Genomic DNA, 25,394 nt, shown 5'->3' with positions numbered 1-25,394 from the left:
GTAGGATTAGTTGGGCGAAAGAAATACCTTGATGGTGCGAAATCGGATCAACTCCTCTTCAAAGCAAACTATGGAACATCAAATCTCTCTTCAGTGTCCACTTGTGAAACCTCAAACTGTTATACGAACTCACTGAGAAACAAGTTAGATATCAATTAAAAACATCAATACCAAGTTTGATGTTTGTGTAAACCTTAGTCCAAATGAAATCAACGCCATTGAAAAGGTGAGATAGAGACAAAACTATGCAGGGAAGGCCTTCCGAGGGGAGAAGCAAGTTCTGTAATGGGTTTTCGTGGGGGAATGGAAGCAACGAAAACAGAGGTAGGGTTAAGTCTAGAAGGGGTTGTTTGAAATTGGAAGGAAAAATACCCAGAATATCGGCGAAGGGATCGATATACATTCGATTTATTACAACGATTTTTTTTTTCTCAACACAATAGTGCTTTTCCGTTGGGTTTATTGTCGATGCAATAAAAGGAAATATTTTGTGTCGAATAACTTGTTGCAAAAGGTTGAAAACTCGATGTGAAAAGTTCCTGAAGAAGGAAAAATACCAAGAATGTCGTTTCGGGAATTCCATTTATTGTGGCAATTTTTTGGGTTGCCACAATAGTGCTTTTACATTGTATTTTTTTCGACACAATAGAAGAAAAGATTTTGTGTCCAAAAAACCGCTGCAATTGTTTGCAAATTTGCTGTAAAAAATTCTTGCACAGTTCACAATACCTCATTCCCATAAATTGCATCGAAATGTTGCAACAATGATAAAATTGTCACTAAAAATCATCAATAACAACGAATTTATTCCTGACATTCACAAAATCGATGGAAAAAGTGAGTTTTCTTGTAGTGAGGTGATTTTAATGTTATTCGTGGGGAGGAGGAACATCGTGGTGATAGACCGAGGTTGAGGATTGCCATGGATGAATTTAATGAGTTTATTGATAGTTGTGGACTCATTGACATGAAATCTATTGGGAGTAATTTATCTTGGTGTAATGGCCAGCGGGGTTTAGCTAGAAGCTAGTCAAAACTCGACCGATGTTTGATGAATGTCATGGCTGTAGATTTATTGCCAGATGCCTGTTGCAAGTATATGGCAAGATCGACTTCGGATCATGCCCTATTATCTTTTGTTTTAAATGCCTCGGCCACTCGTTATGGTCTTTCTTCCTTTAAGTTCCAGCAAATGTGGTTGTCCCATTCTAACTTTAGGGACGTCGTTAAGACTAATTGGATCGCGACTGGTAACATGGGGCTTTTTGGCCTGGCTTCTAAGTTGAAAAGATTGAAAGTGGCATTGAAAGATTGGAATCATCATATTTTTGGAGAATCAGAAAAGAATATTCAAGATTTGGAGAATCAAATTGAACAATTAGAAAGCAGTCTCCAGGATAGGTTTTCTGAAGATATGGAGAGGGATTTATTGGTGGCCAAGGAAGATCTGGCTATCTGGATGCAAAGAGAAGAAACTCGGTTGTCACAACGAGTGAAGCTTAGTTGGATGGAAAAAGGAGAAGCTTCAACGTATTTCTTTAAAACTTTTGCTTCTTTAACCAAGACTATAGTACATGAAATGAGACTTCGAGATGGGTCTTGTTTGGTCACCCCAGAAGCTATTCATTTAGGTGCTGTGGATTATTTCAGTTCTTTCTTCGGCTAGACATCTTAGAGATTTACCAAATTTGTCGATTCTGGTGCAAAACTCCGTTCTTGAGGAGGAAAATTCCAACCTCCTATAGCTCCCTTCGATCCAAGAGGTTAAAGAGGCAATGTTCTCCATTCCTGTTGATAGTAGCTCGGGCCCAAATGGATTTGGGTTTGGATTCTATAAATCGTGCTGGGATATTGTTGAAACTGATGTGGTGGCAGCGGTTCGGGAGTTTTTCCTTGAAATCCCTATGCCTAGATTTTATTCAGCTTCTTTCATTGTTCTCATTCCAAAAATGCAGAAGCCTAACGGTTTTGATAAATTTCGCCCTATAAGCCCTTGCTCAGTTGTGTACAAGGTCTTCTCTAAAATTTTGGTTCGACGTTTGGCTCCCATATTAAACAGAATTATCTCTCCAGAACAAGGTGCCTTTCTTCCTGGGAGAAGTATCTTTGAAAATATTTCTTTGGCTCAAGAAATGATACATTTGATTAATAAGAAGGTTAGGGGGGGTAACGTCGTCGTTAAAATTGACATGGCCAAGGCTTATAATAGCATAGACTGGGATTTCTTAATTCATGTTATGGCTACCTTTGGGTTCTCTTTGCGTTTCTGTAATTTGATCAGGAACTATATTTCGACTCCTTGGTTCTTAGTGGTTATGAATGGTACTGCAAAAGGTTTTTTCTTTAGTGGTCGTGGCTTGCGTCAGGGTGATCCTCTTTTACCTTATCTATTTATTCTCGTTGAAGAGGTGCTCTCAAGATTGTTAAAGCATAATTTTGCTCTTGGCACCATTGCTCCTTTCTCACATCCCCGAGGTACCCCTCTTGTTTCTCATTTATTATATGCTGGTAATATTCTACTCTTTGCAAATGAAAGAAGATCTTCTCTCCAAACTATCAAAGATACTTTCGCTTTATATGAAGATTGGTTTGGGCAGGTGGTTAGTAAAGAAAAATCATCTATTTTCTTTTCTAAACATGCCACTGCTACTCGGAAGAGGAGCTCTTTGATGTTGACATCTTTTTCTGAGGGTTTCTTTCCGGTTAAATATTTGGGTGTGCCTCTTTTGGTAGGTAGGCTCAAAGTGTCCCATTTTGATGATTTATTGAATTGCATTCGTCGGAAGTTGGAAGGTTGGCAGAACCGGTTTCTATCTTCTGGTGCTCAATTGCTTTTATTGAGGCATGTTGTTGCTAGTATTCCTATTCATTTACTCTCTGGTTTGCATGCTCCCAAGGCTGTTATGGTGGTTGTAAACCGGATCATGAGTAATTTTTTTTTTGTGGTTTCTCTAACGGAAAACAAAAGCGTAAGTGGGTTGCTTGGCATAAAATTTGCTCTCCAATTCAAGAAGGGGGTTTGGGTGTCTGGAAAATAGTGGAAGTTCAAGATTCTTTATTTATGAAGATTGCTTGGAATCTACTGACTGGAGATTCTTTATGGGCTAATTTCTTCAAGACTAAGTACCTGAAAGATAAACATGTGACTTTGGTGGATCATCAGAAAGGCACTTTATTTTGGAAACATGTTGTGGGTATGGTTCTGAAGATTTTAGCCCACTCATGGTGGCGGGTGCGGGATGGAAATGTCTCTTTTTGGCGAGATCCTTGGCTGAAATCAGGTGTCCTCTTAAACTCTTGTGAGATATCTAATCGTCCCCTTCTTAAAGTTAAGGAATGCAGGCTTTAGAATGGGTGGGATGTGGACATGTTGCAGGGCTTGGTGGGGGAATCCAAAATGGAAGAAGTTCTAAATTGTCTAGGGGAACAAAAATATGGAAACGACCTGTTGATTTGGAAGCCAAATCTGAATGGGGAATTTTCTTCGAAGTCGACTTGGGATTGTGTCAATGTTCGGGCTCCCAAATCTGAGTGGGCTTCTTGGATTTGGCATTCTACGCTTCCTAAGAAGTATTCGGTTACCACTTGGAAGGCTTTAACTTTAGTCTTATGGTTGATAGTCGAATTAGTTCTCTGGGCATTCCTTTGGCTTCAAAGTGTGAATGTTGCACTCAGGCGTGTGCGGAAGACCACGATCATGTCCTTGCAAACGGGTTGGTAGCAGTAGATATCTGGAGATGTGTATCTCTACAGCTGGGGATGCCCTATGACCCCAGTAGATCATGGAAAGCAACTATGGAATTATGGTTCCGGCGAATTGCTCATTCGACTCAAAAACGTACTTTACTTGCTCTTGTTCCTATTATTGTGACTTGGTCTCTTTGGGTTTGGAGATGTAAAGCACGTTGGAAGGTAAAAGGAGCTCTATGGGATCTTTGTGGGGTTCGATCAAGGCTACCATTACCTGGGTGGGTCTCCGATTGCGTGCTACAAAAAAGATGAAGGATGGAGATGAAAAAGTTCTAAAGTTTTTCTCTATTCCGTTTAAACCTGTTAAGAGGCAAAGACCTTGTATTGTGAAATGGATGAAACCCTTCCCAAGCTGGTTTAAATTAAATGTAGATGGGAGTTCTTTGGAAAATCCGGGTCATATAGGTGCAAGTGGTTTAATTAGAAATGGTGAGGGAAGTCTTATTTGGGCCTTTGCTAAAGAACTGGGGAATGAGTCCAATAATGAAGCTGAGCTCACTGCACTTTTTTATGGTCTTCAATATTGTAAAGACTTGGCAATTCAAAGAGTGGAGATTGAACTAGACTCTTTGTTAGTGGTTCATTGGCTAGAAAAAGGGCGATGTGGTATATGGTATCTTGAAGATTATTGGGAAAAGATACAAACTCTTCTTGCCAACTTGGAAGTTAAGGTTTGACATATTTATAGGGAAGGCAATGCAGGAGCAGATTTCTTGGCACGCTGGGCCTCAAGTCAGAATAATGGTACGTGGAACACTTACAATGAAGTGTCGCTTTTGCTCAAAGGGATTCTAAAAGTTGATAAAATTGGTCTTCTGGCTATTCGTCTATAAGCGGAATAGGTGTTTTTTTGGACTGAATAAGAGCGTCAAGTGTTTTATTCAGGTTTTTTTTGTGGTTTGTTTTAGGCTTGTTAGTTGCTGGTTGGTTTTATTTGTTTGATTTGTCTTTCTATTTACGCTTGGTTTTTGGGGTAGGTATAGCGTTCTTTTCTTGTAAACCCCCAAGTGTACGATTTTACCACGGTTTTCCTCCGCCACAAGTGAGGGTTTATTAATAAACTTGGGATGGGGCTGCTATGTGTGTGGCTACCGACTCTTCTAAAAAAAAAAAAAAAGGATAAAGCATCAGCAATAATGTTCTCTTTACCTTGCTTGTAACGGATGACAAATGGAAAGGTCTCAATATATTCCATCTATCTAGCATGCCTCTTATTCAACTTACCTTGACCCTTAAGATGCTTCAATAATTCATGATCGGTGTGGATCACAAATTCCCTAGGCCACAGGTAATGCTATCAATTCTCTAATGCACGAACAAGAGCATAAAGCTCTTTGTCATAAGTAGGGTACTTCAGGGATGCCCCACTTAGCTTCTCACTGAAGAAAGCAATGGGCCGCCTATCCTACATCAAAACGGATCCAATCCCTATTCCTGAGGCATCACATTCAATCTCAAAAGTTTTGTTAAAATCAGGTAATGCTAACACGGGTGCAGAGCACAACCTTTCTTTAATAGTGGCAAAAGCATTCTCTTGATTAGCCCCCCAATGAAACCCAACATTCTTTTTAATGACTTCAGTGAGTGGTGCAGCAATGGTGCTAAAATCTTTAACAAAATGCCAATAAAAGCTAGCTAAACCATGAAAGCTTCTTACCTCAGTGATGCTCTTTAGCGTTGGCCACTCCTTGATGGCCTTGACTTTCTCTTCATCCACTTCAATACCCTTTGTACTAACAACATAATCAAGAAAAACAACTTTCTCCATGCAAAAGGTACATTTCTTGAAATTAGTATACAACTTTTCACATCTCAACACATCAAACACATATCTCAAATGCTCAATATGTTTATTTAAGTCCTTGTTGTACACTAGGATGTCATCAAAGTACACAACCACAAACTTGCCTATGAACGCACATAGGACATGGTTCATTAATCTCATGAAAGTACTGGGCGGCGCATTTGTAAGTCCAAAGGTATAACCAACCATTCATAAAGCCCATACTTAGTCTTAAAAGTAGTTTTCCATTCATCACCCTCTTTCATTCTAATTTGAGAGTACCCACTTTTAAGATCAATTTTACTGAAAATATATGAGCCATGTAATTCATTGAGCATATCATCTAATTTAGGAATGGGATGACGATACTTTACCGTAATATTGTTAACCGCCCTGCAATCAACACACATCATCCACGTCCTATCCTTCTTGGGCACTAGTAGCACTGACACTGCACATGGGCTCATGCTCTCCCTCACGTACCCCTTGATCATCAAATCCTCAACTTGCCTCTTAAGCTCCTTTGTCTCCTCAGGATTACTCCTATAAGCTAGTCGATTTAGAATAGCAGCCCCCGGCACAAAATCAATATGATGCTCAATGCCTCTAATGGGTGGCAACTCATTAGGCATTTCCTCTGGGAATACATCATCAAATTCCTACAACAACAAAAAAAGCCAAACTAGGAAGAGACTGGTTAGTTTCATCAAAATTAAGATAAGATTCTTTATAAACAAGAAAAATCATAGGGTGATCTGCTAAGAAAGCCCTCTTAACCTTACTCTCTCTTGCATAGAAACTCACTTTTGTCTTTCCTTTTCTCTCTGTAGACTCTCTTTCTTTTTCACTCTTTCTTTTTTGCTCATTTTCACTCTCACTCTTTCTTTTTTACTCAATCTCTTTTTCACTCTTTTTTTTTTTGCTCAATCTCATTTTCACTCTTTTTTTTTTTATCACTCTCATTTTCACTCTTTCTTTTTTGAGCAACCTCACTTTTCAGTTTCAATTGGTCCTCATAGACTTGTCTTGGAGTTAAAGGAACAAGCTTGATTGTTTTGCCCTCATTTACAAAGTTGTACATGTTTTTGAATCCATCATGTATCACTCTCCTATCATACTGTCACGGCCTCCCCAACAAGATATGGCCAGTGTGCATAGGCACAACATCACAAAGCACTTCATCCCGATACTTCTCAATAGAAAAAGTAACTAACACTTGTCTATCCACCCTAACCTCTCCACAATCATTCAACCACTGCAACTTGTATGGTCTAGGGTGTTTCACGGTAAGTAAATTCAATTTCTCAACTAATGTAGTGCTAGCAACATTAGTACAACTTCCCCCATCAATGATTATACTACATACCTTGCTATTGATGTGGCATCTAGTATGGAAAATGTTCTCTCTCTACTGCTCTACATTATCCATCTTAATTTGTGTGTTGAGAGCATGCCTAGCAACAAGGGACTCACCTGTTACGGGGTATTCTACTCCATCATCATCACTAGCATCCTCTAACTCGGGCATTTCATCACTATCATCCTCACTTGCAATCATCACCTCTTCATTGTCACGCATAATCATCACATGTTTGTTTGGACATTGAGAAGCAATGTGTCTTGAACTCAAACACTTAAAGCATTTAATATCTCTATTTCTAGAAGGTTGGGATGCTACCTTGGGTTTGTTGCTAGTTCCTTCATCTTTTCCCTTAGGTGGTTCGGTCTTTGCCTTTGTTACAGCTCGATCATCTTTCTCCTACTTTGGTTTCCAATGAGTGCTAGAAACCGAAGTGTACCTTGATGTCTATTTCCTCTTTAATGGCCTCTCCACCTTCATAGCCATGTTCACCATGTCTTCTATTTCTACATAGTGTTGCAACTCAACCACATTGACTATCTCCCTATTCAAACCACACAAAAATCTAGCCATAGTGGCCTCCCTATCCTCCTCTACATTCGCCTGTATCATAGCCACCGCCATCTCCTTATGGTAGTCCTCCACACTCCTAAACCCCTGTGTAAGATTTTGTAATTTCTGGTAGAGGTCCCTATAGTAGTGGCTAGGTACACATCTCCGCCTCATGAGAGCTTTCAACTCTCCCCATGTCTCGACAAGCCTCTTATAATTCCTCCTCCTATTGGTCACTAATTGATCCCACAAAATAATAGCATAATCAGTGAACTCAATTACTGCCAACTTCACTTTCTTCTCCTCTGAATATTTATGACAATCAAAGATCAACTCTATCTCTTCTCCCACTCTAAATAAACTTCAGGGTCCGTTCTACCTTGAAAATATGATATTTTCATTTTGATGCTCTCAATGTCCCTATCTACTCCATCACGACCTTGTGGGTTTCCCCTAAATCCTCTTTCAAGCCTAACTTCTCTATGCCTACCCATCCCAACTTCATACATTAGGTCTTCCTCATCCTCACCATCTCCTTCATCTTCACCATCTCCTTCATCTTCATACTCATGTTCTCTTCTAGGTTCACATCTCCTCCTATCTCTCCCACCATACAAATTTCTAATTACTTCATTTTGTTGATCCATCCTATCCCTCACTTCCCCTAATATCATATTTAACCGCTCAAACTGTTGTTGCATGGCCTGCAACACAAAGGAGTTATCTGTCATCCCCTTTGGTGATGTGTCACTTTTATGAGATATCGTATGTGCTGCACAAAAAAAGTGTTAGTGGAAAAGACATCACACGCTCCCTTACGTGTTTACACTCGAATAATGGCATTCCACTCATGTTTCACTCTTAATTGACTTTTTTTTTTTGATAATGATCTCTCTCACTCTCTTGTCTTTTACCTCAAGAGTATTCCCACTCAAGTTCTTTAAGAACTAATTGAACTCAATCAAGACAATACAACATTGTTTTGTTCAAACTAGTAATTAGGTCCAAGAAACAAAGTATAAGAGAAAACACAGAAGGAATAAAATGACATGAGACTCAAGGAATTTATATGATGGAAAGAGTAATTACGAAAGAAGATACCAACTAGAAAGATGTATTCAGCCCCTTTAAAGATAAGGCTCAATTAATAAAATAAAAATTTGAATTTTTTTTCGATTTTTTTTTTCTTTTTTTTTTTTCTATTATTTTCTTTTCTCTTCTTTTATCAACAATTCAACCACAAACAAAAATATTCAATTGTGATAATCAAACAATTGAATTCAAACACATAAAAATTGACAAGGAAATAGAAGGGAATCAATGAAACCCTAGAAATTTCAAACACTAGATGGTGCAAATTTTGGCAGCCCTCAAACAAGGGATTTAGCCACCCTATGATGATGAACTCGAAACCCAAATGATAGAGTAATTTGACAGTCCTAGGGAAAAATGAAGCACTTTTTTTTTTTTGCAACTCTAGAACAATGAAGCCCTAGAATTAACGATAAAATAAATAAAAGATAAAATCAGACCTGATTGGAAACCTGGCTCTGATACCAAATGATGTGAACCTCAATCGACTTGCTTTAAGACCTAACAACAATATTGGAAAAACAAATCCAAGAAAGCCAAACTCAAGTCTATGAATAGAGAATCTAGACCCGTTGAGATCTTGTTTCAAGAGCCTAGATTATATTAAAATCTAGACCCATTGAAGAACCCGTCTCAAAAACCTATATTACAAGGAAGAGCACCACAAAAGTTGTGATTTACCTTTGATAAGTTCAGAAGTTCAATCAAGAATAAGAGGAGTAAACTCAACTCACAATGAAAATTTAATATTGTCTAATCTTTTCAAATGAGGCTACAAGTGATTTAAATAATAATCCCCAAAAATCCTAAGTGAATAGTACTGCAGGTACTGTAGCGTGAACAGTGCCGAGCTATAGTACTTGTAAAACCCTAGTTCACATAAAATAATAACTTTTCAAATATGCCCTTGGCCAATATACAAGGCCTACCCAAAAACCCTAACTCATTAGAAATATGACGTATGTGGGTTAAGCATCCTTAAGCCCATTTATTCTAAACTAATAATAAATTGAAAGCCTTAACAAAAATAGGCCCTATCTCTAAGTCATGTTTTCCACAGCTTGTATCAAGTAGATCAAAACTGGTTATCCTTCCTTCAAGCCCATCTTGAGTGTTTGGCTCTTCCTAACTTCATCCCAAGTGGTTTGCACCAATCCTTGCATTACTTCATTGATCTTCTTGGCTCTTGATCTTGTAATTAGCCCATCTGGGACTTGCAAAGGATCTTGAAGGCTACCTCCATCTTGGTTCCCATCATTAGACTATATAATAGACTAATAGCATTAGTAAAACTGTATAAGTATATTGTATACCTATATATTAGTATTAATTATAGTGCTTAGTATAACTATATAATAGTATTAATAGTAGAATATTAGCATAGCTATATATTAGTATTAGTTATACTGTTATAGTGATTTAGTATATTATAAATTCTATATTATAATTTATACTATAACTCTTATAATATGTTAATATATTAATATATATTAGTACTATATATTATAGTTATACATTAAAGAATATAATAATACATTCATACTAAATATATAGTTATACTTATAGTGATTTAGTTATTAACTTATTATGATTAGTACAACTATATAAACTATAACAGTATTAGACTATTAATATAGCTATATATTAGTAATATTAGTTATGGTGAATCAGTAATTTAATATCACTATATAAGTATTAATTATAGTGATTAGTATAACTATATAAGTTATAGTATAGTAATAATTATAACTGATAATATAGTAATAGTCTATTAGTATAGTAATATAGTAACAAATTATAATATTATTAGTCTATTAGTATATGGTAATAGTTTATTAACTTATTTACTATAAGTTTATAACTATTAAATAATTTAATATATATATATATATACACATATAGTATACTATGATAAATATATTAATATATATATTAAGATAACTGTATAAGTATATTGTATAGTTATATATTAGTATTAATTATAGTGATTAGTATAACTATATAATAGTATTAAATATTAATAGTAGATTATTAATATAGCTATATATTAGTATTACTCATAGTGATTTAGTATAACAATATTACAATAGTCTATATCAAACTATTAGACTATTATTAATAGTATAAATATTAATATTAGTATATAATTATAAATATTAGTATTAGTTAATAATTATATAATTAATTTATATATAAATAATATATAAATATATAAACAATTATATTTTTTATTATTTTACATTCGGTCCAGTCCGGTCCGGTCCAAATTTCAATGGACCAAATGAGTTCGGTCCATTAATTTCAGTCCGATTAGGTCTGGTCCCAAAATAGCCGGTCCGGATCGGCCAAATCTCACCCCTAGCTCTTACATGATATTATTGCCACGAAGAAGTTGCCAATCAGTTTTTTGTTAAAAAAAAAAAGAAAGAAAAAAGAAAAAAGAAATGAAGACAAATTGAACTATTTTAGTTAAATTTATTAATGATTTAGGATCTCGTTTGACAACCGGGCTAAATGTCTCGGCATAGTCGACGCCTTCTTACTAGTGGAAACCCTTAGCGACGAGTCTTGCCTTACTTCTTTCGATGGAGCCGTCATCATTGTACTTGGTTCAAAACACCCACCTACAACCAATAACATTAGAGGAAAGGGGAGGGGGAACAAGGGACCAAGTGTTGCTCTAAAGAAGAGCTTGAAACTCCCTACTCATGGCGTCACGCCACTTAGAAAATCATGAGGCAATGCTTTATGACGATGGTTCTTTAGGGACATCAATGGTGAGAGTAAGGTAGTGATGAGATTTTGGGTAAGGGATTTGGCCATGGATGAAGGATTTCGGACGAGAGTTATTGGTTTTAGATCGTGTAATGATTGGTGAGCGTGGATGAGGAGGTGGAGGAGAAGGGGGAGGTGGTGGTATGGGAGGGTTTTGAGTAGATGAAACTAGTTGAGAGGATAAATCTGGTGGAGGAGATGAATCTGGGTGAGAGGATGAAGTTGTTTGAGGGTTAGGGTTAGCGTGCGTCGAGGTTGAGGTAGCGGACGAGTCTGTTTGAGAAGAAGAAGGTGATGAGGGGCCGACTAGAGTGGGGCTGGAATGAAGAGACAGTGGGCTTAGAATATGTGTTGGATTTGGGCCCATGGCAGGAGGAACGAAAATAGGCAAAATGGTATGGGTTTGTTGAGATGGACTAGAGCCCGAATGTGAGTGAGAAGAATAGGGAAAAGAATTCTCATTAAAAATGACATCTCGAGATATATATAGCCAATTTGTGGGAACATGTAAGCACTTGTATTCTTTGTGTATCAGACTATATCCAAGAAAGAGACAAGAGAGGGAGGGAAAATGGATTTTGTGATTGTTATAGGGCCAAAGATTGGGCTAGCATTCGGACCCAAAAATTTTGAGAAATGAGTAATCTGGGTCTTTGTTAAAGAGAAGGAGATGTGATGATTTGTTGTGAAGGGAAGGTGAGGGGAGAAAATTGATGAGATAAGTTGCAGTATGAAAAGCATTGGACCAAAATTTGTATGAGAGAGATGCCGTTAACCATAAGCAATAGCTTATAAACTTTCCTTTAATTCTCTCTTTCCAAAATAATTCATAACTTCCAAAAATAAATCCCAAAATATTATTAATGATAAATATAATATATATTATTTTGAAAATATTTCTAACAATCCCCCACCATTTTTCAAAATACATCCTAGTTAGAATAGGAAAACTTATACATAAATGAATGTCTCTTTTGGACTTGAACCTTCACATAGTGAAAATACATCAAAGCTAACCAAAATGGCATAGTAGACATGCTTTGAACCAGCAATTCTATACGATTAGCTGGAAATATCTCACATATAAATTTTATTCTCTTTGGGTAGTTCATATAAGTCGACACGTGGATTGGCCTTGTGTCTATATCCTGGTTTCATGAGTGCTCTAGTGACAAAGCCTAATTCGCATAGGAGGCGGCACCACCCCCGACACTCATATAGGTAGACTTATCAAAAGTGTCCCGTAATAAAACACTTTAACATAACCATGTTATAAGTCTATTAAGAGCTTATTGCTCAGCCACTCCTTTTCATTACAGTACCAAGCACTTAAACCTTGGGATGGTAAATTAGTTTGAAAAACTAATTTAATAGCATGGTGCTTGCAAACCACGAGCATATAATGTACTTTATTCATTGAACTCAAGTCATGATATATTCAAGAGTTGAGTTGAGTTTCCATTATTAGTGATTTTATTGTTTTGGTTTTAAACACATCCCTTTAATGTCCCACATCAATTCTTTTGCAAGTTCTTTAGTTAATGGATATGCTAGTTCTAGCATTATCTAGTAAAATCAATTGTAATTACTCCATATGTGAGTAATTTCCTTAACATATGTGTAGACTTGCCACTGCCATTATAAATATGGCTTAGGCCTGTGACAATACAACCTAATTGTCACAATGCAAAGATATTGGTGGTATTGATTTTGGCCAAATCCAATATCTCTATCAATATTTTCTTAGCCACTTTGCCTCTTTGCTATAAGAAGCCAATGCTATAAACTCAGTCATTGAGTTATGCATGCTTGCTTCTTTGATCTCAGGAGATTACTCCTCCACCTAGGGTAAATATCCACCCACTGTTTGATTTGTGATCATCATGCTTAGTTCCTAAGTGGCATTTATATTCCTTCTATAACCGAAGGAAACCTCATTCTATAACTGAAGGAAATCCACTGTACTCAATACCATAATCTATGATATTTCTCAAATATCATAAAATGCTTTGTACAACTATCCAAATAGCTTGGTTCTTTGAACATAACAATATATAGAAAAATCACATAGAAGTCACACATTTTTTATTTGTTTGCATGCATATTCATAAATAAAATCTAAATTATCCATATCAACTAGATTTTTAGCATTCATGTGTTCTAAACAATAATGTTGTAAATTAAGCAAAACCTTAATTATTAATAACAAGTTTGAATATCCCTTCACTTAAATATCTCTTCCACACGAAATTACCCTTTTTGGTCGTACAAATTTATCTAACTTAAAAACCAATTTAAACCCAAACTTATTCAGACGACTACCAGATATAAGATTCTTTCTAATTTCTGATACATAATACATGTCATTGAGAGTAAGAACTTTTCCGGAGGTAAACTCCATTTTTATTGTCCCTTTGCCTTTAACTACGGCAGTGGATGAGTTCCCAATGTATAGAACATGTATATCTTCTATTGGCTCATACCTCTTGAACAAAATTTTGTCTTTATAGACATGCCTTGTTGCTCCTGAATCAATCCACCAGGAGTTATCTCCTTCAAGAGTATCGGTCTCAGAGATCATAGCCTCAAAATTATCTTTAGAACCAGAGTCATGTTGTTTCTTTTTAAGAAAATGACATTCCCTTTTGTAATGACATTGTTTGCCACAATATAAGCAACTTACTCCTAGATTCTTCTAATTTTCATTTTGGAAGTGACTTCGTTTTCTTCCAAAATTATTCTTTCTCTTCCGGTTTTCATATCCGAATTCACTGGGTTGTTTGGGTTGGTGGGTCTTTCTTTCCTCTACCATGTGCATGTTGGAAGTCAAATAGTCATGCTCTTCATTATTGTATATAAGCCTTATTTCTTCTTGAGGAACGATTCTAACAGGTGTCTCCTACACCCTCCAATTATCGGAGACCAATAGGGACTCGCCATGTAAGGGTTTCATTAAAACCCACAGTGAAACACGCAACATCTGAGCTGAACACACCCCACCTTCTGCTTCATTTCTCGGGAAAAAAAATCCCTAACTTCTCTCTCTCTCTCTCCCCGTCCCTCTCTCTGCTCTCATTCTCTCTCAGTCTGAAATCTCTCACCTTTCTCTCTCCTTCCTCCTCTCTGCCCTCATTTTCTCTTGAGAAACTGATTTCCCACTGTTGGCACATATTCATGAATCCTCTCTGCATACAGCATACATACGCTGCTTTGAAGTTTGAATAAGACTACTGAAACTAGTTTAAAAGTAAAGCCTGGTACTTCGGTATGGGAAAAAAAGGTAGGTGTTTTCTAGATTCCATGAATGCAAACCCCAGCTGCAAAGAGGGACCCAAGAAATCATATCATTCAACCTTTGCATCTAAAGGGTACGGACGTAAGGACATCTTTCAATTTTATTATGTTGGAGTTTATTATTAATTAAGATAAGTGAATCGATTCATGCTAATCTTTCATATGCATTGCACTCCTGATCAATGATTGCAGTAACCATACTGCATATGTGTAACAATCAATCTTTGACCAGTCTTTGCATCAAAACCGATCGAGCTTTCCAGATTTTGAAAAAAAGATGATGCTCTCAGCTCTGCAAGTTGGTGAGATATATATGGTACTAGCTAGCTATGGAGTTTAGGAATAGGAATTTGGGACAGATAAAGCATACAAAATGCTCTTTTTCATATGGTAGGAAAAGAGGTATAAATCCATAGTGAATATTCTAATATGGAGAAAAGGTGAGGTAGAGGGTCGAACCTTCTATATATCCGTAGCTTTGGATAGCCTAAAGTTTGAAGCAGAAACAAAGAAAAATTGTAGAGCTTCGGTAGAGAGGGGGGGGTTGGGGAGCGGGTCTCAAACCGACAGAAATTATTTTTTGTTTTTTGATTCCCTGCAGCGCGGCGATAAGGATGGGAGATAGAGGAGTGACGTGTCACTATTTTATTGGTCTTCGATAAATGAAGTTTATAGGAAGCACCGGTGGAAAGTTTTTCTCTTTCTTCTTATATACAAAGATGTTGGCCTAACTCTTCTAGAGACATTTCTTCCCTTCTATGTTTCAAACTTCTTTTATAGTTTTTCCGTGATTGAGGAAGTTTATCAATAATGGATGAGACAAATATGGACATCCATTTTCATGTTATGTTGAGAGAATTGATAAAAAAAAAAAATATGTATAATCTCACTGAATTGTTCAACAACAGGCCTAAAATCTATCATATTATAATTGAAGAATTTTGCAGTCAGAAATTTCTTACTTGTAGCATCTTCTTGGTCGAGGCCAATCATTCTTCTCTATATTTTTTTTAATAAAAAAATCTATTTAATGTTGTAAACCATATTATAAATCAAATTAAGTGAAATATTATTATTTATTCTTATTTTATCTTCTCTAATCTTATATATTGGTAATTAAATTAATAATCACTTAAAAGTTAAGATTTATATCTTAACTATATTTTTCTTTATTTTTTGCAGCAAATGAATTTAATTTTGATCTAGAAAAAATTTATTTTTGATTTAAATTTTATCATTTAATGCAATTTGATGTAATGCATTGAAGATATTCATTTAATTAGAAACATATATGATTAGAAAAGATTAAAAATAAAAAGAACAACAATATTTCTAATTTTAAAGGGTATTGCAACATCCCAAGGGATGTAGCCCGAATACCAACCGAATGAAGTCATTATTTATTTATTTATTTAATTTTTTATAAAATATTTTTTTAAAAATAAAAAAAATTACAATATTATTAAAAAGAATTTACTTAATTACTAAGTAAAAAACATAGAGAGAGAGAGAGAGAGAGAGAGAGAGAGAGAGAGAGAGAGAGAGAGAGAGAGAGAGAGAGAGAGAGAGAGACACTTTTTGGATCTCAAATTAGGATCCAATTTCTAGAAAAAGTTTTCAGGAGGGAGGAGGTGGAAGATGCTTTGAAAATGATGGGACCTCTAAAATCCCCAGGACCAGATGGATTTGGAGCTTGTTTCTTCCAATCCTTCTAGCATATTGTTGGTGATGATGTGTGTAGTGCTGTGCTTCAGTTTCTTAATGGAGGAGAGATGGATCCTACTCTAAACTATACCTATATAGCCCTTATTCCCAAAGTGAGTGATCCAAAAACTGTCCATGACTTTAGACCAATAAGCTTGTGCAATGTGATGTACAAGCTTATAGCCAAAACACTTTCCAACAGATTAAAGAAAGTAATGGATGTTATTATCTCTAGAAGCCAAAGTGCCTTCATACTAGGGAGGTTAATTTCAGATAATGTGATTGCAGCCTATGAGGTACTTCACTCTATGAATTTAAGGCAAAGAAGTAAGGGTGGGAGCATGGCTTTAAAATTGGATATTTCTAAGGCCTATGATAGGGTAGAATGGTGCTATCTTGAGGCAATAATGAGGAAGATGGGTTTCGGTGAAAGGTGGATTGGGTGGATAATGAAGTGCATATCATCTGTCACATATGCTGTTTTAGTTAATGGCAAGCCAGGGGAGACTATTGTGCCTTCAAGAGGATTAAGACAAGGAGATCCATTATCTCCTTACTTGTTCCTTTTGTGTGCTAAAGGACTAAGTGCTTTGCTTAATAAGGCTGAAAGTAGTTCAGAACTAAAAGGTGTGGCAGTGGCTAGAGGAGGCTCAAGGGTTACCCATCTGTTATTTGTAGATGATTGCATCATTTTTGGGAAGGCTAGTTGGGTGGAATGGAGGAAGATAATGGATATTCTTGGGACTTATGAAGCGGCATCAGGCCAGAGCCTTAATAAACATAAAACCACAGTGTTTTTTAGTCCAAAAGTCAAAGCTTCTGTGAAGGAAGGAATCATAAGAGAGATGGGGGCCAGGCAACAGAGTTGTTGTGAAAAATACTTGGGTTTGCCAATTATAGTTGGTAGATCAAAGTATAACTCTTTTAGAGTCATCAAGGACAAAGTGTGGAAGAAGCTTCAAAATTGGAAAAATCAGTTCTTGTCTCCCTCAGGGAAGGAAGTATTGCTAAAGGCAGTTATACAATCCATCCCAACTTATTATATGAGTGTTTTCAAGCTTCCAAAGAAGTTATGTAAGTAGAGAGCAGCACAGATGGAAAAGTTTTGGTAGGGCTATAAGAAAAAGGATAGTAAAATACAATGGAGAAGCTGGACCAAGATGGGGGGTTTGGAAACATGGTGGTGGATTGGGATTCCGAGAGTTTGAGAGTTTCAATAAGGCTCTTTTGGCCAAGCAATGCTGGAGAGTGTTAGTGAATCCACAATCTTTGGCTGCAAGGATATGGAGAGACAAGTATTTCAGGCATGGGAAATTTCTAGATGCAAAGTTGGGTTACAGGCCTTCAACTATGTGGAGAAGCTTATGGGGTTCTTTGGATTTACTAAATGAAGGATTGGTGTGGAGAGTTGGTGATGGGGAAAACATCAATATATGTGGTGATAGGCGGATACCTAAGCTGTCTACTTTCAAAATTCAAACTCCCAGAAACTCTTTACCAGTTGAAGCAAAGGTTAAAGATTTAATTGATGGGGTTACTAAGACATGGAAAGAGGAGATGATAAGGGAAATTCTTGATGAAGAAGAGGCAAAACTGGTCTTCAGTTTACCAATTAGTCCTTCTGGTAAACCAGATAAGTTAATATGGGCCCCTACAAAAAATGGACAGTTTAATGTAAAAAGTGCATACCACCTAGAGATGAGTAGGAAACATAGAGGAAAGGGGGAGGTATCGAAAGGTGTAATAGATATTTGGAAGAATATGTGGAAACTGAACATTCCTGGAGTAGTTAAGATGTTTTTATGGAAAGCACTAAATAATTGCTCACCTACAAAGTGGAATCTGGCTTGCAGGAAGGCTGTTAAGGATTTTTTCTGTCCAATATGCAAACTACAGATGGAAACAGTTACACATGCTCTTTGGAGTTGTGGTGGGGCTATGGATGTATGGGCAGACAAAGCAAGTCCAGTACAGAAATGGGCATCTACTGAAAGAGATATGCAAGATCTATGGGCAGACTGGTGTGAAAAGATGCAAAAAGAGGAACTGGAGCTTATGGCTATAGTGTTGAGGAGGATATGGTTAAGGCGAAATCCCTTTGTTTTTTAGAATAAATTTGAAGGGCCCGATGTGATATTTAGGCATGCTGCAGACAGTTTATTTGAGTTTCAGCAAGCTCAGAAACAGAATGCAAGGTGCCAAATGGTTGGAACAAGGCAAAGAGACTTTTGTAAATGGAAAGCTCCTACAACTAGTCAGATGAAAGCAAATTGGGATGCATCATTAAAATTAGAAGAAGGGAGAATGGGAGTAGGTGTAGTGATAAGGAATGAGAATGGGGACCTTATGGTATCTATGTGTTCTCAAAAGCAGAATGTATGCAGTCCTTTGGTAGCTGAGCTTCAGGCATTATGGTGTGCCTTGCAGATTTGTGCAGATCTTAATTTGACAGAGGTAGTTTTTGAAGGCGATGCATTGAATATAGTTAAGGCTGTTAATAATCCTGAGACTAATTGGGAATGGCATGGTCAACTGGTTGAAGATGTCAAGGATATACTGAGGAACAGACCAATGTGGAAGGTTATACATACATATAGAGAATGTAACAGAGTAGCTGATTTTCTTGCTAAATTTTCCTTAACTATAAATGAGGAGCAAATATGGATAGAAGAAGGTCCTGCAGGTATTTAATACTATGTAATGAAGGACAAAACTGTAATGACTACAGATGAATGAATATAAGATACAGAGGTTTGTTTTAAAAAAAGAATTCGGATCCAATTCATTTTCCAATTTGAAAATATCTTTTACACCATTAAATAGATAAATAATAATAATAATAATAATAATAATAATAATAATAATAATGAATGATTGACTTGAGAAGAGGCCCACTACAGTGCGTACTAAGAAAGTTTGTTCGCGTTAATCTTTGACCAAGGCATATGTTTTCTTGTACAGCTGTCAGCCTGTCACGCGTTCTTTACGCCAACAAAAGGGAGTTTTTTGGTTTGTAGTTTTCTCAAATAATTAAAACAAAATAGAGGGAGGGAGGGGGAGGAAAAAAATAAAAAAAGATTCAATTTTTAAAAAGTTTTCTACGATTTAAAAGAACTTTTCATTTTATCAAATAAGCGTAAAAGCTTTTTAATAAGGCTAAGTGGGGTTACGCTTTTTTATGTTTACATGATGCCAAATTATACAAATATAATTTATAAATTTTTCTTAAAAGCTTTTAAATAAAATACTGATCAAATTCCAACTTTAAAAACCAAGAGATATAAAACAATAAAAAAGAGGTTACATCTATGGAGTGATGTTATTAGTCTTCCTACATGCATCAAAAGTGTTTTTGGACTCAAGCACCTTGTGATGAAAGATTGCCTTCATCTTAAAGAAATTCTGAGCTTCCACCCAATATAGAGTAGGTGCATGCTAATGGATGCATCTCATTGGATAAAAGCACCTTCTATTGACGGATTGACTGCAACTTTAAGAAATTCTAGAGCTTCCATCCAAAAAAAAAATTCCAATTCAAAATCAGCAACTTACGAGAACTAAGATAGATTGAATTGTTCGAATATCATGACATGTCTCTGTTTTTTTTTTTTTCTTTTTTACATGTTTGTGTGTGTTTTGATTTATAATTTTATGATTGAGACTTTGTGATACATGTTTGACAGGGACATCTAAATGGCTATTTTGGCAGCATTATATTTCTAGGAGATATGATTCTTGAGCGGTTCAACCACAGTAAGAAGGCTTCAAATAATTCTAAATCATGTGAAATAGATATCAATGGAAGTGATCTAAATTTGGATGAGATCAGAGGAATAGCTCTGTGTGGTGTTATTAAAGCAAATTTTGAAAGCTCTGCATTTGATCTCTTTCATTTCCTAGTGTTGAGATCACTATTAATGGCGTGCACAACTATTACAACGAGAAAATGCTCGACATAGGGATTTCAAAATCTAGAGATCATGTATAGTTGAAGTACTTTGCTCTAGATCAGCCTTTTAAGCTAAACAGGTAAGGTCTAAATATTGAGTTTTCTTGTAATTCAAGCTCATTATACATTAAAAGTTGCAAAGTCCATTTGCTACATAAGCATGTAGAGAACACAAAAGATCATTCAGATGTCCTCTACCTATGAACATGATTACGACTTGAATCTAACTACCATCGAAAACACAACATGAATGATCAAATCACTCATAATATGAATGATCAATCTACCAGTTTTTCTTCATTACCCAAAATGCTTGATTTGGTCTTGATTAACTTTCAAATCGTGCTCCCAAAACTAAAATATACAAAACTAGTTTTTTTCCAAAGTTGACAACTCAATATGGTGGTGTGAGGTCTATATGTGATCCTACTTTGTGTTGGCATGCATTTTAATTATGTACAAAATACTAAAACACATGCACTCTTTATTTTTCCTTATTTCTTAGGAATATTGCTCATCATATATACCACCATTTGCTCAGAAACACAGCTTGGTCTTGGCCATTTTCACTTGAGGATGGTGAAAGCTAATTAGTCTAGACAAGTGGCACGACCTTCTCGCATGGAAATTCTATTATCGGAGACGTAGTGTCGGATGGATATTGCACATAATGTTCTAGTGCAGGAACATGATCTCAAAGATATTGTTCTAATCACAGATCAGGGAGGTTCAACTCCAAGATCTACAAATTGCCTTCAAGGAACGTGTACCATAACCGATAAAGGGTTGATCATACAGAGTTTGATTCATTTTGAGCATTTTATTTCAGCATGCTTTTCGGTCTAAACATTCATAAAATGTTTCGTCTGTTGATTTTACATCCTTTCATAAATTTAATACTGGTTAAAAAATTATCAAAACGTATGAAAATTATCCTACTCCTTTCTATTCCATTCCCTCATATGCTCCCAAACGAAGTAGATATGATCATGATCTCCTAAAAATATCGTAAATAAAAAGGTGATAAAAATTATGATTATCGTAAACAAGTTGAACCATTTCATTATTATTGATATAATTCCCATGTTATCTCGTTATCCAAACATGTCCAAAATTTAAGAGAAATATTGTTCTTCCTCTTACATTTTTTCTCTAATCATACATGTTTTAAATTAAAGGAATAACTACTTAAAATGCATCACGTCAATATGTACATAAAGTATGATGCACTTTCAATTAGAAAGTGATATCAAGTGCAATGTTGGTGGAACAATCTAAGGTTTAAAATTGAAAGTTATTCAGAGTAAGCAATCCTCAAAAGTGGTAGAGTCCATCTGATATACAAGAATGATGATTTCATGGATCGTATTCAATCTTTAAAGAGATCGGTGCCGAGATGATGGTGATCCACATATTGTACTTTAAAAAAGATACCGAGATTGGAAGCCATCTTCAAAAGCGTCGAACATATATATATATATATATATATATATAACTTTACTTGAATTTGCATCATAGATAGATGAGATCGACGTTCCACATTTTTTTCAATGCAAGTCAAAATAAATGAAATTGCAAATTTTGAATATATTAATATAATGATTAGAGTCAATGTGAATGGTGCTTAATTTGTTTGTGGATCCATCTCTGGTCACAAATCTCGAGTGGACGAATATTTAGAGGAATATTGATGCGGAAGGGATGCTTATGGCTCTAAGCAAACTGGAACATGAAGTGAGTGATCAGGTGAGTAGTATAAATATAAGTTTTAGCCACGATGAGATGATTGTAGATGGCAATCCAGATCGGGATTAGGGAGAAAATTACATTATTTATTGGGCTTGCAATTAGGAAATTCAGATTTGGGCTAAAAAAAAAAAACCCTTCCAATAATAGTCTATGAAACTTTGCTGAAGTACCTTCAACTTAGTGGGAGTGAAATTATTTCTTAAGATGATATTGTGCTTTCAAACAATAATTTAGATTTGCTTTTAAACAATATTTTTCTTTTCTTTTTGGTTTCTTTATTGTTAATTAAAATAAAATAAAATTTTTGTCTCTCATATTGAAGGTTGAGTCTTCTCTTTTTACGAAGGGTGAGGTTAAATCTCTATTTAAGTAGAGTGATGTCTCTTAGACGTTCCTGTAGAGAGTATCAACAATAGTAAAAATTAAACCCATCACAAAAAAAAAAAAAAAGACAGTGTAAAATAAGAAACTACGCATGAACCAAGAGTTTAGTTTAACATTTATTTTGGTTAGATTTAATTGTTACATTAATGTCTTTTATACCATTAAATAGATCAATAATAATAATAATTGAATGATTGATTGATTGACCTCGAGAAACGACCCACGGTGAAAAGTAGGGGTGAGAGTCAGTAGGTTCGGACCGGCCAAAGTCCGGTCCAGTCCTCATTTGGGAGGACTGAATGAGTTCGGTCCGAGGGTTTCCCACCCCGAACCGAATCGGACCGAATAAAAAATAAATAAATAAAATATAATTTATATAAATAATTTTATAAATTAATTATATAATCTAATATGGTATTAAAAAAAATAATACTAATAGTCTAATATTATAATATACTATAGTTATACTTATACTAATATAGACTATATAGTTATATTAAATACTATAAGTAATACTAATACTAATATAGTTATAGCTAAATCACTATAAATATAACTATATATATTTAGTATGAATGTATTATTATATTCTTTAATGTATAACTATAATATATAATACTACTATATATTAATATATTAACATATTATAAGAATTATAGTATAAATTATAATATATTAAATCACTATAACAGTATAACTAATACTAATATATAGATATACTATTAGTCTACTATTAATACTATTATATAGTTATACTTTTCTCTATAATTAGTATTAATATATAGCTATACAGTATACTTATACAGTTGTACTAATACTATTAGTCTATTATATAGTCTAAGACTCTTAAGTCTAATATAGGTTATATGGTTATAATTAATACTAATATTATTAATACTAATAATGTAGAAAATAGTTATGCTAACTGATTGATTTAACATAACTAATATTACTAATATAATATAGATATACTAAATTACTAATAATCTAATACAAATACTATTATATATATATATATATATATTTATATAGTTATACTAATCGTAAATTCATAGTAACTAAATCATTATAAGTATATAACTATATATATTTATTATCAATGTATTATTATACTGTTTAATGTATAACTATTAACTATAATATATAGTACTAGTATATATTAATATATTAACATATTATAAGAGTTATGGTATAAATTATAATATATCATATATGTATAATTTATAAATTTATAATGTATTAGTATAGTTAACTTAATATGTAATATGTTAGTATTAAATCACTATAACTACATAAAGTATTAGTAATATAGTACTTAATATAACTACATAAAGTATTAGTAATAAGAGTATTACTATTATTTAATATAGTATTACATATAGTACTAATCAATGTGGTGTTTGAAGAGATATAATAATACTAGTATATTACATATAGTATTACTATTATTACATATATAGTTATTAGTTATAGTATTAATACTAGTATATTATTAGTTATAGTAAATAAGTTAATAATTATTACTAATTTACTATATACTAATAGACTAATAGTATTAACATATTACTAATATATATATATATTAATATATTTAATAGTGTTGAACCCAAGGTTTCAAGTTTCGTAAATCTACACATGGATTTTGATGATAGCAAATGAATTCAAAGAATAAATGAGTCTCAAGCTCAAGGTGTCTATACAATGGATTCAAGCACATCAAGAAACCAAGCATGAGCAAGAAGGGAACAAGTTCACATTAAAGTAATAGAGTAATGCTGTAAATTTCTTAAAAATTCAAAATTAGGATTAAGGCTCAAAATTAATATTTTATCATAAAGCATTAAAATACATTTTCCACATGTATATGAATATTTTGAAAATTAAATTTAAAAATCTTGAAAGATGATTGATTGTCATCTTTCACATGTGCATGTTTTATTTGAATATTTTCAAAAGTAATTGATACTTTTTTTGACTTATGCAAAAGATAGATGATTTTGTTTGAAAATTTTGAAAAGTAAAGTGTGCTCCTTTTGTCATATGCAAAAAGTAAAAAGATTAGGTTTGAAATATTTGAAAAGTAAAGTGTGCTCCTTTTGTCATTTGCCAAAAGTAAAAGATTAGGTTTGAAATTTTTGAAAAATGAATGATGTTGTTTTTGACAATTGAAAAAGAATAACCTTTTATTTGAATTTTTTGAAAAAGTGGATGATGTTGTCTTTGGCATATGAATCTTTTTAAATATGAATATGAAGTCTCATATGCCAATAAATAGATTATTTGAGAGCTTCACATTCATAACACCAAGAGCATATAACATTCATTTAAAGCTTTCATTATCTTTTCTCTAAGTATTGAGCCTTAATCCTTATTCATTTTGAGAGAGATATAGTTTGCGCTGTATTGTTCTTATTTCACTCATTGATGAGTGTTTTCTGATAACCTACCCACTATCAGCTCTTGTATCAGTAAAAGGGTGTGTATAACCCTTGTGCGTGTAGAAAGTGTTCTACACAGGAAATAGTTGAATCACCATGTATAAGGTGATTGCAAGTGTAGAGGGTGTTCTACATGGATCCTTTGTAGTAGTGTTATTCAAAAGTGTAATAGGTTTCTATCTCCACCTAAAGGAGGTTGAATAGTGAATTTAGGGATCCTCAAGGGGTAGCTTGAGGCAAGGACGTAGGCAGTGAGGCCGAACCTCGTTAACATACTGAGTTTGCTTCTCTTTTACCCTTACTCTTTATATTTATTGTTATTTCGTATTTTGTTTATATTTTATATTTGATTTGTAATTGTTATTTTTTTTAAATACAACTTAATTCACCCCCCCTCTTGTGTTAGTCATCTGGGCAACAATTGGTATCAGAGCTAGTTGACATGTACTGTTCATACAAGCAGATCACTCATGGGAACTCTCGCTTATGACTATGTCACCGGAGAGTCACAAGCAAGACTCTCCGACCATGGGTGACTGTGCACCGGTAGAGACGGTGGCCAGC

At 34.6% G+C, this 25,394-nt stretch overlaps 3 protein-coding genes across 3 annotated transcripts; all 3 read left to right on the top strand.

The window, feature by feature from the left end:
- The first annotated feature begins 1,060 nt into the window (after positions 1-1,060).
- On the top strand, positions 1,061-1,666 carry LOC122296937. Its single transcript, XM_043106732.1, has one exon. The coding sequence runs from the start codon at positions 1,061-1,063 to the stop codon at positions 1,664-1,666; it is 606 nt and encodes a 201-aa protein (XP_042962666.1).
- Positions 1,667-1,775: 109 nt separating this feature from the next.
- On the top strand, positions 1,776-4,583 carry LOC122296936. Its single transcript, XM_043106731.1, has 6 exons — positions 1,776-2,969; positions 3,068-3,232; positions 3,377-3,577; positions 3,676-3,912; positions 3,954-4,321; positions 4,439-4,583. Exons 1-6 carry the CDS (start codon positions 1,776-1,778, stop codon positions 4,581-4,583), a joined length of 2,310 nt encoding a protein of 769 aa, XP_042962665.1.
- Positions 4,584-16,378: 11,795 nt separating this feature from the next.
- LOC122296935 lies at positions 16,379-20,269 on the top strand. Its single transcript, XM_043106729.1, has 4 exons — positions 16,379-17,286; positions 17,369-18,391; positions 18,452-18,890; positions 19,994-20,269. Exons 1-4 carry the CDS (start codon positions 16,379-16,381, stop codon positions 20,267-20,269), a joined length of 2,646 nt encoding a protein of 881 aa, XP_042962663.1.
- The last annotated feature ends 5,125 nt before the right edge of the window (positions 20,270-25,394 follow it).

Source organism: Carya illinoinensis, chromosome 15 (genome assembly GCF_018687715.1).
Source record: "Carya illinoinensis cultivar Pawnee chromosome 15, C.illinoinensisPawnee_v1, whole genome shotgun sequence".
Classification (NCBI taxonomy): domain Eukaryota; kingdom Viridiplantae; phylum Streptophyta; class Magnoliopsida; order Fagales; family Juglandaceae; genus Carya; species Carya illinoinensis.
The sequence above is the reverse complement of the archived record's forward strand: the minus strand, read 5'-3'. Positions and strand labels throughout refer to the sequence as shown.